The sequence below is a fragment of the Mus musculus genome, chromosome 1, assembly GCF_000001635.26.
Source record: "Mus musculus strain C57BL/6J chromosome 1, GRCm38.p6 C57BL/6J".
NCBI classification, from domain to species: domain Eukaryota; kingdom Metazoa; phylum Chordata; class Mammalia; order Rodentia; family Muridae; genus Mus; species Mus musculus.
Genome location: NC_000067.6, coordinates 170,029,114 through 170,044,159, shown reverse-complemented (window position 1 = coordinate 170,044,159; position 15,046 = coordinate 170,029,114). Strand labels below are relative to the sequence as shown.

At 40.0% G+C, this 15,046-nt stretch overlaps 1 protein-coding gene across 4 annotated transcripts in view; it reads left to right on the top strand.

Annotated features, from left to right (window-relative positions):
- Positions 1–15,046, top strand: part of Ddr2 (discoidin domain receptor family, member 2) — a 138,530-nt gene that overhangs the window by 66,677 nt on the left and 56,807 nt on the right. For all 4 annotated transcript variants that reach the window (XM_006496696.4, XM_006496697.4, XM_006496698.3 and 1 more), the window contains one exon: positions 8,139–8,247. In XM_006496696.4, the coding sequence (XP_006496759.1) occupies positions 8,166–8,247 (82 nt within the window). In that variant the 5' untranslated portion in view covers positions 8,139–8,165. The remainder of the gene's footprint in view (positions 1–8,138; positions 8,248–15,046) is intronic.

Genomic DNA, 15,046 nt, shown 5'->3' with positions numbered 1-15,046 from the left:
TGGGATAGGGGTGCACTGGGTAAGCAAGAAAGGCTGGGTAGGTGGGAGATTCACATGTGGAATCCTGTTTGGAAGTGTCAGGAGAGAGAGAGAGAGAGAGAGAGAGAGAGAGAGAGAGAGAGAGAGAGAGGAAATATGTGTGTGTGTATGCTCTGAATGAAGTTCCAGGGCCTGTTGAAACCCAGCAAGGTCATGTCTAAGGTATTGGCAAGCCAAAGGATATTGCATTGTGTGTCATGCTGACCACTGTTGTGTGTTTGGAAAGAGCTCTACTTCTATTTAGCATTTATGCCATCTTCCTCTTCCTCCTGGAAATCCTCTGGCAGCATCTAGGTTTAACATCCCAATGGGGTATAATATACAATGAAAATAGGTGAGTGATATTATATGGTGTATGGCTGGTGCCCACTCTCTGCCCAGGAAGAGAGTGCATCTTCCACAACAGTGGATTCACTTTTTACCATCTCCTGTTCTGCGAAGGGGAATGATGTAAGGCAAGGCATCTGGATCGTTCTTTCCTTCAGCTACTTTACAAATTCTAGTTGTCTCCATTTTACAGATGGAAAGACAGAGGTGAAGGGAAACAAATTCCTCCTCTGATGAAGGCAGAAGGAGCTTTTGCTGTTCTGTGCAAGCAGAGCTGGTAACCCCAGGTCACCTGGGTCACATCTCAAGTCCTTAAGCATATGTTGGGCCTCTCAAGGATTTTGGCTCAGGGTTGGGGACATCATGTAGAGAGGAAAAGGCCAGGAGACCCAGGGAGAAGTTAGGAGTGAAGAAGACTTTGACATATCCTCAGGAATCAAGATAAGCATGAAGATGTTTGGGAGGCTCTGTTGTTTGTGTGTGTGTCTAGGGACCTCTTACCCAAACCAAAGTCATTTCTGCATATTTTTCTGCTGAATATGAAATACTCCAAAGATTACTCTTCTTATTTGTTAAATTCAAAATGACTCAGCAGAGAGGAAAAACAAGTCTTGAATGACCTCCAATGTCCTCTGAATCAAATCCGTGAATGAGATTTCTCCTCATCAAAGTGTAATCGTCTGCACATGTACACACGAGTGCCACACAGTTATATCTGTACACATGTGTCAGCGTCAGCTTGTCACACATCCTCCGATTTCATTTCTAGTCATTCCCTGGCTTTTCATCCACACCCTGGACAGAGCTGACTGGCCAGGACAGCGGCCCTTCATATGTGGTCCTTGACATAGGCTTCACCGAGGCCCTCAGAGGAAATCTATAGACACTGATTCTTCATCAAATCCAGCATCATGTCAGGTTGTCCTCAGCTATCGGGTCTGGGACGATGGACAGTCTGGGAAAAGGGCAGCCTGCTAAGTTGGACATGCTGTATACCTGAGAAGTTGGTTATACACTGGATTTTAGTGCACTGAGTATTATTTCGAATGCACTTAGAGGATTTCTGTTTAAAGGTGCCAGGTCCTGGATCCTTTAGCAATGTTGGCTACTCATTCAATGATTCACAACTTTGATAAGTAGACGGAACACTTTTAAAACACCAAATGCCATTTTAAACACACTATGTGGGATTTGTTATTCAAAACTAATCAGCAAAGTTTTTTTTTTTGTTTTTTTTTTTAAAGAACTAGCCTGTGATGGGGATAAGAATGTAATGGTTTTCACATTAAGTAAGATCAGGCATTTCATAAGGAGGGATGGATATACCTCCAGTTCTACTTCAGAGAAAAAGATGAGTTATACTAACATTCTATATGAAGATACAAAGGACCCTACCATCTCTGGGTTTAGCTTTCTCTAAGGGGCTTGGGAAGAACAGAGCTGTTAAAACTTCTTACTCACTAGGCAAGAAGACCCCAACAGTTGCCTGGACTTCCTACTTTTTGCATTATGACAGACTGAAAACAAGGGGTTACTTTAAAAAATTAATGTTACTTATTATATATATGTATGCATATGTATACATATATGTACATATATATGTATACATATATGTACATATACATAGTTTCTAAAGAAATTTCTGATTATAATTGTATGCATATCTGTACCATCTAAATCAGTTTATTTCTCTACTTGTCTTCTGCATGCCATCTATCTTAATTTATTATCTATCTTCTGTCATTTTCATCCACTTATCAATCATATATCATCTAGCCTTTCTCATCTACCTTTCATTTATAATCTATCAACCATTTGTCTATTTTTTTTACCCACCCATCATTTACTAATTATTTTCCTATCATCAATCAACATTGATCCGATCTATCTATCTATCTATCTATCTATCTATCTATCTATCTATCTATCTATCTATCATCTATCTACCATTTATCTATCATTGGTTATTTTTCTATGTATATATCTATTATCTGTCAATCAACATTTATCATATATCTACCTATTATCTTCCTGTCTGCCTACCTGCCTGTCTCTCTATCCCCCATGTATTCATCTGTCCATCTATCCACTCTTCCATTTATTATCTATCACATGCATTTAATTCTATAGTGAAGAATAGATTTTCCAGTGGGGTTTGTGGATTGGTCTGCCAAAGAGTGTGGTTTCCCACTAACACAGAGAGTCCAACCTTGCTCTGAGATTATGAAGCATGCGCATTAGATGAGGTAGTGACATTAGCTTTCTGCTCACTTAGAAGCTCAATATTAATGTCATCTTTGTCTCTCAAGGTTCTTTCTCTCTCACCTATTCACTACTGTGAAGCTTGTTCCCAGGGAGGTACTCTGATTTAACTAAGACAGTTGTAAGAGACAGGTACCGTTATAGGGGCGCATAGCCCTTGAGTTCAAGAGCCATAGGACTGACCAAGAGTGAGGCATCTTGTGAGAACCTTCTGTAAAATAGGCTTGACCTTTCTCTATGAAGTGACTTTACTGCAGTTGAGAGAGGCTTTTGTAAGCTCGTCGGAGTTCAGAGGTAATTAGTAAGAAGTTGAACTTTCCATACACTTGTTTTTGTTCCCTGCTGAAGAGTTGCTCATTTTTGGGTGTGGATGCCACACTCCTGGCTGACCTTCCATTTTTCTTCCTGATTTCCTAGTATGTCTAAATCTTGGTGTGGACCTACCTAAGGTAGAAAGTCAATAATCTTCTATAAGATCTCATAGAGTTTATAGGAAGTCCTGAGCTGTGGCTTCTTCTATGTTCACCTAGGAGTGTCCATTGAACACGGGGAAGGGGAGGGGATTTTGAGTTGAAGAAGGGGGGAGAACGGATTCTTTACTACCTATTCTCTTTGAGCCACATGCCCATTGATGTTCCTTGGGAAGTGTTGAGCTGTGGGCAGAGAAGTACCAGCCTTGACATTAGGGTCACTAAAATCGATGTTAACTGTCTTTCCTCCTAACTTCATGGTCCAGGGAATTAAAATCAACCTTGTTTTGAGGCAGGGAAAACAAGATCCCTAATCTTAGATGAGTCATAGTCTGACTTGGTAGACAGACAGACAGACAGACAGACAGACAGATGGGTTAAGAAGAGAACTATACTCATAGTAGTGGATGGGAAAAAGTAGCTGGTACAGGTGAGACTGTCCAGGGTGTTAATGAAGCAACTGTGCTTTCTAGATCTGTAGAAAGAAGATGACAATCCCCCCTCTACATGATTGTGATGACTGTGATATCATACATTTGAAAGATCCTCAACATTCAAAACTAGAAAGACACAAGGTGATTCTCAACCATTTTTGTGCTCCCACTTGTAAGATGTTTTAATCAATATGGTCTCTGAGTAGTCCAAGTGTCTTTTGGAGATGCAGGCCATGTTGCCCCAACACCTCCCATTCTGGAACATGCAGGATTGCCTGGAAAGCATCTTGAGATTCTGACAGCCTTATGCCAAGAATAATGTTTTCATTTTTTTCAGAAAAGTTATTATAAGTGACATTAACCAAAAACACATTCCCCTCTTAAAGATCAAACAATGAACTAGGAAGATGGCTCAGTGTATAATGGACTTGTAAAGATTGGAGTTTGGGTCTCCAGAACTCACATAAAAGCCAGGTAGGCAGGTAGGTGTGGTAGCCTGCTGAAGTCTCAGTGTGTACAGGGAATTCCTGGAGCGAGCTAGCTAGCCAGACTAGCTGCATCAGAGAGCTGCTGTTCAACAAAACAGTCTGCTGCTGCAGTTAATAAAGTGAAGAATGACCCAGGAAGACAGTCAATACCAACCTCTGTTCTCTACACACAGGTACACAAGCATGTACGTACGTACAGCACATACACACAGGCACAAAAAAATAGAATTACTATGAATAAGGCAGTCTCCATAATTGCAGTCATTCACGAGTCCTCTTGCCAAAATCTGCACTCTCTCTAACATCTTCTGCTCTGAGGGAGTCATTGTTACCAGATCATCTGTGAATATATAAATGTGTGTGCTCATGAAAACATATAGAATGCTCCAAAAAGACTTTGCAGCCTTCTTGTTCACCTAAAAACATGTCACAAGTGGCAAGCTATGTGACCGCGCATAGCTGTAGCTCACTGTTTTTATTTTAATGAGTTATTTATTTTATGTGTATGAATGGTTTGTCTGCCTTTACCACATATGTGTAGTGCCCAGAGAGACCAGAAGAGAGCGCTCAATCCTCCTGGAACTGGAGCTATAGTTGGTTGTGGGTTGATATGTGGGGGCTAGGAGGCAAACTGAGTCTTCTGTAAGAACAGCCAATACTATTATACGCTGACCCATCTCTCCAGCTTCTGGAATTCATTCTTTTTTTGCCATCAAAAAGTATTTCTGTAGTAGGAACAGCATAGTACTTAGCATCCTCCTGTTGATAAACATCTTCCCAAGTTTTTGTTACTTAGAAAATATACTGCAGAGCACTTGTGTGTACACATATGCTGTATGTACCTGCAACCTGCTCTCTAGGATATGTAACATGTGGGCAGCATGGTGCATTTTTAGCTGTGGAGCATGCATTTCACACCATTGTCAGGCCTCACGTCATCAAGCTTGGATAGCTTGTGAGACCAATTCAGCGACTACTCTGGTGTTTGGTTTTTGGATTTTTCTGAGCTAGAATGCTTTCAGATGCAATATACTGTCCCCTTTGTTAGATGTTCTTTATTTACTTGGCCCATATTTTTAGTGGCTTTTTACAACAGAAGTTGTTTCACTTCACAGTTTCAAATATTTAACTTTGTTCCTTGCTTATCTGTTAAGTTTATAATATCTTTCTTGTTCCTTGGATGTTTTGAATTTTTGTGGGGAAATGTTATTATCACTATTTTTCTTCTATGGAGTTTGCTTTTTATGTCTTTTTCATGCAAGCCTTTCTTTAGTTTATAGCAAATTCTTGTGTTTTCTTGAGGTCCTTTCATTGTTCTGTCTTTACATTTTGGGCTCTATATTTTTGTGTGAGGTGTGGATATGCCTTGGCTTTTGTTTTTGAAAAGGCTGTTGAGCCACTGGCACTGTCATTGATGTTGTTTTGTTATTTTAATGCTTATTTATCAAATGCTTGTTTATTCGTGAATGGCTTCTGGCTGCCCAGCCTCTCCACTGTTTTCCTTATCTGCCTCTGAACCGCTGGCATGCTTAGAGGATTTTTACTGTACGGCTTTCCTGGAACAGCGTATCTACTTCTGCAGTCTTCAATCTTGTTTTCTTTATTGTTTACAGCTCCTCCTCACATGCCCTAACATCTTGTTTATTATGAGAGTGAAAGGGGAAGAAATGATTTAGAGCATTTGGCCTGTCAGTTGCTGTCTCTTTATCTTTGCATACTTTTATTTTTAATTTCATTTTGTTTTTTTGGGGGGGGGTATTTTTGTTTTTGTTTTTGAGTCAGGGTCTTTTACTGAGCCCACTGATTTAGCTAGATTCCCTGGACAGTGAGATTAAAGGATCCCTTTCTTGTCTTTGTCTCCCCAGTACTGGAATTTGTAGCTGTGTCAGTATACCTTAGTGACATGGATTCTCGGAGATCAAACTCAGGTCCTCATGCTTCTGTAGAATACATTACTGCCTGAGCCACTGACCCAGCCCTTCTCTGACATTTAAGATGTATATATACCACGTGAATGGCATTTCCCAAACAATTGCTGAGTAAATGAATACAAGGCAGTACTCTGACCAGGCATATTTTCATTTTGAATTTTATTTTATTTTAAGACTTGGATGAAGTGTTTGTTTTAGGAGTTCATGTTGTTAGTCACAAAAGTACACAGAGGAGGACTCTCTCAACTGCTCATCGCATTTCCATGATTGCTCTGGGCTCTGTCATGTGCCACATGGGTAAATACTGAATCCTTGAGACCATTGATTCAGAGGGTTTTGTCTGCTCATTGGAATCCTTGAGGAAAATTCCTTTTAGGGCAAAACATTTCAGATTAGCTAGATATAGTCACTGAGTATTTGGGTCTATGATGGTATTTATCAAGCCTCTCTGTTGAGTGTTTTGAACACAGTAGCATTGAGAATAAACATGGAGCTTACAGAAAGGATACTAAATAGTCACGGTGACCATACATAGTTGAAAGCATGATCCGTACTATATGAAAAGCTATGTTTTCAGTGCATTGAGCAATTGAGTCAGAACACTTAGCTGCAGAAATAACTATTGAATAAAGACTTGGGCAGGTAAGGAGGAAAGAGCTTGCCAGAGGTCCATAGGCAAAAGCCAATAGAAGAAATAAATGAGAAGCTTCAGTAGAACTGAGCTGGAGAGTAGGGGCAATAGAATAGAATGGAATAGAATAGAATGGAATGGAATGGAATGGAATGGAATGGAATGGAATGGAATAGAATAGAATAGAATAGAATAGAATAGAATAGAATAGAATAGAATAGAATAGAATAGAATAGAACAGCAGACTAAAGGGATGATGACAATGTCAGTGACCCCAGGCAGACTCTGGAGTCATGCGAACCCCAGGCCCATGTGCCTGTTTGTTTCTTTGTGCTGTAACATGGGGCCACTTGTTTAAAATCAGATTAGCTATGTAAATTATTTGGAATTCTTTTTCATGGAAAATGAGCTATTCTCCCTCATTTGTTTATTCAGTCATTCATTTACATCAACATGGATTTGTGGATATTTATTTCATACTCTGAGTTATAATCTAATACTCCTCTATTTGTTTTGTTGATCAAATTGTTCCAGCTTTCATTACTGGGAGAACTTTCAGTTGACTCCTATGTGCTTTTGATGTATTTCATCGTGTGTGTGTGTGTGTGTGTGTGTGTGTGTGTGTATGTGTGTATACACACCTGCACGATTGCATGTGTGTGCATACAACATATATTCTAGGCTTATCTTGTATATTTCCTGATCCAGTGCTAGACTCAACCAGTTTTTCTAAAGACTTCTGATTCTTTTATTGGAAGATGGGATTAGAAGCCAAGATCTGGGCACTTGGTTTGCATTGTCAATGAATGCTCACTGACAAGATGCTGTTGTCTCTAGGCCTTTCAGCTGAGTGAAAGGACAGTGCATATGTAGTATATTCACTTGTATACATACAAATAACTACACTATAGATAGATAGTTACAATGTAACTCCGTATGCCTCTATTAAGCTAAATCTGGGTATATATTGATATGTCCATACTGTATCTAATCTGTTGTCACATGATCACTTGGAGGAAACCTTAAAGAAAGAAAGAAAGAAAGAAAGAAAGAAAGAAAGAAAGAAAGAAAGAAAGAAAGAAAGAAAGAAAGAAAGGGAAAGGAAGGAAGAAAGCCAAAACCAAAGACTCAAATGTCACTTCAAAACTAATGGATCAAGATAAGTGTTGATTTATAGAGATTTAAAAAGATTAAAGTTACTGAATGTTTTTCTTGGGTTAATGTTGGAATTAATGTTGATAATATGAAAATATTAGCTGCCATCATAAATATAAATTTTACTTTGTTACTACCGTTTGGTATTCGCGTCGGTAATACATTGCTACCTGTGTGTAGTTCTGTTGATTTTTACTTCCAGGAGTGAGTGTTTAATCCAAGAGAGTTGGAAAATTCTTGCACTTAATGATCCCTGGGTGGGATTTGAGGCTTTAAATGTGGAAATAAACTTTACAAGAGTCCCAGATTGTCTGTGAAGATCGTGTTCCCGTGTGCTGGTGAAATCTGCATTATTCACTTCTCTTCCTTCTCTCTTTCCTTGCATTGTCGGTGGGCTGCAGACTCCAGATCCAACTCCGTCTTCTGAAATGATCCCGATTCCCAGAATGCCCCTGGTGCTGCTCCTGCTCTTGCTCATCCTGGGTTCTGCAAAAGCTCAGGTTAATCCAGGTAACACAGCCACTACTCAGCTGGGTGCTGAGGACCAGGTGCTGGCACACACCTCTGCCAGTGGTTATCTTAGAAAGAGCTCTGCCAAGAAAACTCCACTGTCAGTTCTCCCTGTGTGGTGAACCGTGGCCACGATGGTCAGAAACAGGAAGTTGTATCACTCCCCCTCTCCTTATATAATGTGTTGGGTATTATACAAGAGATTTTACGTAGACCAGAGCCATTTCAATGGCATTAAAAAAGATTAGGAAAAGGAATGGCTGTTTCATGTTGTGTATTTTGGGGAAAATGGGAAATTAGAGATGTAGCAGACAGCTTCATTTGGTTGGCTCATCCATTGGATGTCTTGGGTCTGGATTTTAATTGAGTGTCCTGTTATACTTTTGGGATGCTAATTCTGTGGGATGCCGGGTTCCCAAGATCTCAGGTAAGCTTTTGTTCTCACAGGATGTGACTGTTCAAAACAGATGTGAGGTGACTCTTTTAAGTCAATATTTTTGGATTGTTTTAGTTCATATATCTTTAAACTTTAACCTAAAGTATGTGATTGTATCAACTGTCTGTTACACAACATGTTGCTTAACGATTGTCAATAGCTCAGTGGCTTAAAAACATGAATGTTTGTTTTGCTCATAAGCTTATAGTTTGATGTTTTATCTGTCTTGGCACATTTACCTATCTGGTAATATTGGCTCATCTAGGGTTTCTTTGGCCCTGATGAAGGGCACTTTGGCTGTTGCTCTGTGGATTCCTCTAGCAGACTAGCCTGGCCATGTTTTCGTGGAAATTGCACAAGAGCCTGAGTAGAAGCAGCGTATGCAAATTCAATCCAGTGCTCAAATTATGTTTGTTAAGACTGTGTAGGCCAGGATGAGGGCTGTAACTGAAGACCTTGTCTGGAGGGATGCGGGCTGGAGCTTGGTAGTGCTTGTCCACTAAGGAGACCCTATTTCAATTCCTAGCACTGAGCGGGGGGACCTCATTGGTCAAAGTAGGTCACATACATGTGCTCAGAGTCCATAGAACAAAAAGAATGTGTATGATAAAGAGATAGGTACAGGTTGTCTGGTTTTTTTCAGTGAAGAAATAAATCTGTGGGCTGGAGAGATGGCCTAGTTGTTAAGAGCACTTGCTGTTCTACCAGAGGCTCTGGCTTTGAATCCCGGAACCTACATTTAGTTCCTATCATGGTGGGTGTCTCAGAACTGCCTCTAATTCCGGCTCCAAGAGATCCAGTGCACTCCTTGACTAAATGGAACTCCATCATACCCCTCAGATCTTACCCCAGAAATAATCACTCCCCGAATGTATTGTATATCCCACACATGTAGATTTTACTAAAACAACACATAGCTGGGGATATAGCTCATTTGACAGAGTACTTGCCTAGTGTGCAGAGAGTACCATAGAGGACTGAGAGTGGCGTGCATACCTCTTGCCAGTCGTGGTGGCACATGCCAGTAGGATAGGTAAAGATTTTAAGTCATTTTAAAAATTCTTCCTCAAATACAAATATATGAAAGTACACATATCTTAGTGTTCAGTTTGATGGATTTTTACAAGCCCAAGATATCCATTCAGACCTGTCTAACTTGAAGCAGAGTCTAACTATGAATGTGGACTAACACAAATTGTACACTTACATAAAGCATGAGGGTTTTTTTTTCCCCATTCTCCTTGGACACACCAGAGGAGGGCATCTATTACAGATCCTATTACAGATGGTTGCTGGGAATTGAACTCAGGACCTCTGGGAGAACAGCCAGTGCTCTTAACCACTGAACCATCTCTCCAGCCTGTGAGGTTTTTTGTTTTGTTTTGTTTTGTTTTGTTTTGTTTTTGTTTTTTAATGTGATTTTTTTTGATTGTGCTGCTTCTCAATGTGAACTTTGTAGATGACAACATTGTGTGGCAATATCAAAGATTGGACAGCCCTGGCAGTGAGCTACCCTTCATATATAAGAAACAGAGGCATCATGGAGAGCTCTCACCTACCTCGCCCTGGTGACAGCAATTATGTTGCTCTCTAGCAAGAAAGATGAGGTTTCCCTGCTTGTATTTTATATAAGTGGAGACACAGGATACATGGACACTGTGCCTAGCTTCTTTAACTGAACATTTTCTGTATGGCATTTATTCCATGGCTACAAGTACTAGCTGACTATCCTTGCTGTGGTATAATATTACTTCGTGTAGTTCATTTATATGGTCTAGTACAGATGGGAATTTGGATAGTTTGGGCCTACTGTGAAGAAATCTTCCATATTCTTGTATAGAGTTTGTGGTAAGGACATATACTCACTTTTCTGGGGTTTATATACAGAAGTGGAATTCCTTGGTAACTTGTAACATATCATTTAGTGTTCTTCATAATGCCATAGAGTTTTCCAAAGTGTTTTTTTTTATCCACTTAGCCTCCCACAATAGTATGTAGAGTTCAATTTTCCAACTAGCTGTAATTACATTATCAAGGGTACATCCATCTTGTCTTTGTACTAGCATAATGGTATATTTGTGAGAGTGCTTCCTCCCACCAAGTCTGTGTCCATGGGCTATTCTTTATGTCCTTAGTAGGAAACATGATCAAAACTCCTCAAATAAAATAAAATAAAATAAAATAAAATAAAAGAATTGTTGTTTGAGTGGATTCAGTGCCTTTCTCATTATTATAATAAGCTTAGTGAAGGCACCTCAGATCTTAACTCCAACAGCTTTTAGTATTTCTGCTGTGTATTCCTCTTATCCTCTAAAGTTTGGTTTGTCTCCTCTGATGGTCTTTCTGCTCTAAGCTCCAAAGAGGAGGGGGAAGGGTGCACACAGTTGTCATGGAGACTGGTATACCCAGGCCCACTTAAGCAATTAAACCAAGAGAACCAGTTTCTAGTTAGAATAGAACCAGTTTCTTGTGTTAGAATACAAGCTGTAGTTTTTGAGTAGGAAACGGGCTGCCAGAAGGCGATTTCACTCCCTGTCTTGCTATTAGGCATTTTCGTTGGATCTTTCTGCCAGCACAAAGAAATGGACATCTTAATTTTGAACCATGTTCCTAGGCATATGCTACCAAGTGAAGGGCTGACCATTCTCTTTGCCACCTCCTTCCATTTACCAGTTAAGCTGGAGTTGAGGATGTAGAGCAGACAACAATTTTTCCATTCCAGCTCAGTTTTAAATGGCTGTCTAGGAACTTGGGGCTCATGGAGCTGTATGGTTTGGCCACTACTTAGTGCAGAGTAGATACATAATAAATGCTAGCTGATTTAGAGGAGACGCTTCAGGGGTTCCTACTGGTGTCTCCCAAAAGACTGAGGCAACTGAAAGTACTGATTGTTACAGATGTTGCTCAGGGACAAGCAGTTCTGGGCTTTTAGGATTGTTCACACAGGTTAGCCAAACTGTATACCAGAGAGACTTGGGTTATAAGCAAATATTATATGATCAACTCTTAGAAGAAGTTGGTTTAAGACCATTTTAGAAGGTATCAGAAATCCTATCCTAATTAGTTATAAGCCAAATTTATTGCTTTTTGTTTTGTTTTAAATCTTTTTAAAAATTTATTTATTGATTATGTATACAGTGTTCTGCCTGCATGTATGCCTGCAAGCCAGAAGAGGACATTAGATCTCATTATAAATGGCTGTGAACCACCATGTGGTTGCTGGGAATTGAACTCAGGACTGTTGGAAAAGCAGCCAGTGCTCTTAACCTCTGGGCCATCTCTCCAGCCCGCCAAATTTCTCTTTAATGATTGTTTGAAAGAAAGAAAGAAAGAAAGAAAGAAAGAAAGAAAGAAAGAAAGAAAGAAAGGAAGGAAGGAAGGAAGGAAGGAAGGAAGGAAGGAAGGAAGGAAGGAAGGAAGGAAACGGAACTCAGCAATTCAAAATTTTAAGGCCATCCATCTACAATGAGACAGATATTTTTCTATAAGAGTAGAAAAGTTGGTAATCCAGTAGAAACACTGCAGTTCATAATATGCTTGTTAATAATTGTCTCATGGCTTCAGGCACCATCTTTGGCACTGTGGAGTCTGGCAGCCTGTGCAGTGCAAAGTGCATGTGTCCTGCACTAACCATCAAGGTCCCAGTGATGCTGTGCACTGCAACATGGGTGAGCACAGCCAGAAACACCCCGCTGCTACACATCCCAGTCTGAGCTGATCTTTGTCGTTGAACTTTCAAAAAAATGTTTGCAATTCCTGTGTTCTGTAACCCCCACCCCCACCTCAAGTATGAGATTGTGACCCACAGTTTAAGACATCAGGCTGTAACCCATCTGAGTTTTGGCAAAGGAGTTGGTAAGTCCAGTGACGATACTGACATTTGCATAGATGGCGGTGTTCTAAGTAGCTAGAGAGGCTGTGGAGCAGGCCCTGGGAGTCTCCATGAAAAATACCGAGATGCTGCTTGTTCCAGTTCTGCAGTATGGCTAGTGTGCTAGCAACCGTTTAGTTCCACCAGTGCACTAGAGTCCAAACCTAACAATTGCCAATCTGCTGGAGGAAGTAATGGAAAGGCTGAGGGTAGCATTGTAAAGCAGAGGTCATGATTCAGAAGTTAGAATGAATGGCAACCTGCACCCAGCAAACAACTAAACTGCCAGTCTCTCCAAGGCATCTTTACAAGCCAGCAAGTCAATTTAGGTGGGATTAGAAAATTCTAACGAACAATGTGAAGTTCACTTAGAAAAAGTCTTAGCTTTAGTGTTTATTTATTCTTTCATTTATTATTTATTTAATTAGCTTATAACTACAAGTTGATTAAGTTTGAGGTTCATTTTGAAGCCAAAACAATAGCATAAGGCTAAGAGAGGTACAGAGAATTCACACTTGGAAACTTAGTCTCTTTGTCGAACTAAATGAGGAAGTCCTAAGGCAGAAGACCTTTGGGGCTAGTTCACCTTGGCAAAGAAACTGAAGTACTGGGTATGTTCTGGGTCCCTTCTGTAACAAGTTGCCTTCTTACTTCCATCAAGACTGATGTATTTCTATTTCCAAATTGGAAAATTATTATTTACCTGGGTTCTCACTATTCAAATTTCAAGAGAAATGCTGAGAGTATAATACTCTCTCTCTCTCTCTCTCTCTCTCTCTCACTCTCTCTCTCTCTTTCTCTCCTTTCCTCCCCCTCTCTCTATTGCTCTCTTGCTCTCTTTCTCTGGTGATTGGAACAGATCCCTGGGAGGGAATGATATAAAAAAGCAAGACAGATACGTTCCTGGATGAATTCCTCTCAAATGAGCTATCTAGATGGGCTCTTTCTTTCTTGCATGTTTGTTTGTCAAGTATAGCCCTGGCTGGCCTCTGGTACCCTTTCTTCCAGTAAAAGAATCTTCCTTTGGGGACAACAGAAACTCAACTGTCCCTGAACTCTTCTGATTACACCAAGTAAGGAAAAAGAAACTGTTCGTTGAAGAGCTCATTGAAAGCATCAAGTGATATTCAAAGATCATGCTACATGTTCCTGGTACTGTATTAAGTCGTACTAATAATGTAATCTTCAGAATGTAATAGGAGTATGTAGTATTATTATTTTAGTTTTACAGGGGAGGAGTGGGGCCCCACAAATGTTTGGTGAAAATTAAATGTTATAGAGGAATCAGAGTAGCCTAGATGGGATCCTGTCTAGTACTATGAGGATGATAGACCTTGACCTCTGAGCTCCACTGCCTCCTGAAGGTAGTGAGACAACTAAATACCAATGTATAGGAGTCTGTGAGTCATGGGCCAGTTGTGTGGGCATAGATACTAGGGCCTAAGAAGCTACTGCAGTTGAATCTCAAAATTTGATTTGTGGAGGCAAAAGTGCATTTTGTAAAAGAAAACTTCTCTGTTACTAGATATTTGAAGGACTCTGTGGCCAGTTCTCAGAAAGTTCAAGAAAGACTGGTTTAATCTAGTCTTTTACAAATGAGGAAACTGAGTGTTGTGGCTGTATCATTTCTTTGGTTATAGTGAAATGCTCCGAACAAAAGGAACACAGGAGAGGAAGTTTGGTTTGTAGTTGTAGGTTATAGTCCATCCCTGAAGGAAAATCAACACAGGAACTCAAGTAACACCCACAGCCAAGAGCAGAGAGAAATAAATGTATATTGCTGCTTGCTTTTGCTCAGCTATCTTTTTTCACTATTATATAGTTCAGAACCCCCTGCCTGGGGAATGGTGCCACCCACAGTGGGCTAGGTCAATTAACAAACAAGACAAGCCCTTGCAGATATGGCAAAAGACCAGCCTGACTTAGACAATTCTTTTATGAGGCTATCTTCCCAGGTGATTCTAGATTATGGCACACTGGCACTTAAAATTAATTGGGACACAGGTTCACAGAGACAAAATGATGGGAGGAAACACCCATTAAAAAACATACTGCTAAATCTACTTTGTACATAGGCTGTGTCCTGATTGTATGAATGAGCATGGCAGGGTTTTCAGCCTTTGTTTGAACACACTCAGTCTTCTCATCTATCATTGCTAACCACCTACGGACTATTGCAAAGAACAAGATTATGCATGTAAAGGACCTGGCATAAACACCCAACACATGAAAAAATGCTTAAGAGATACCAGGTCTTCTGGCCTTAATGTATTTATTGTATTATGATGATTGCGTACTTCATTAACAATTTAATTATTCTACACTGTCTCATGTATTTGAAATTGTGTAGAATATACTTTGTGTGTGTGTGTAGGAGTTCATGGATCTTACATCTTAGGATGAAGGAGCTCCAAGTGTAATTTCTTGACAAACAGTATTTTATCCCAAGTATCTGGTAGATTCTTGTCCATGCTCTGAAGTTTTGCTTGTAT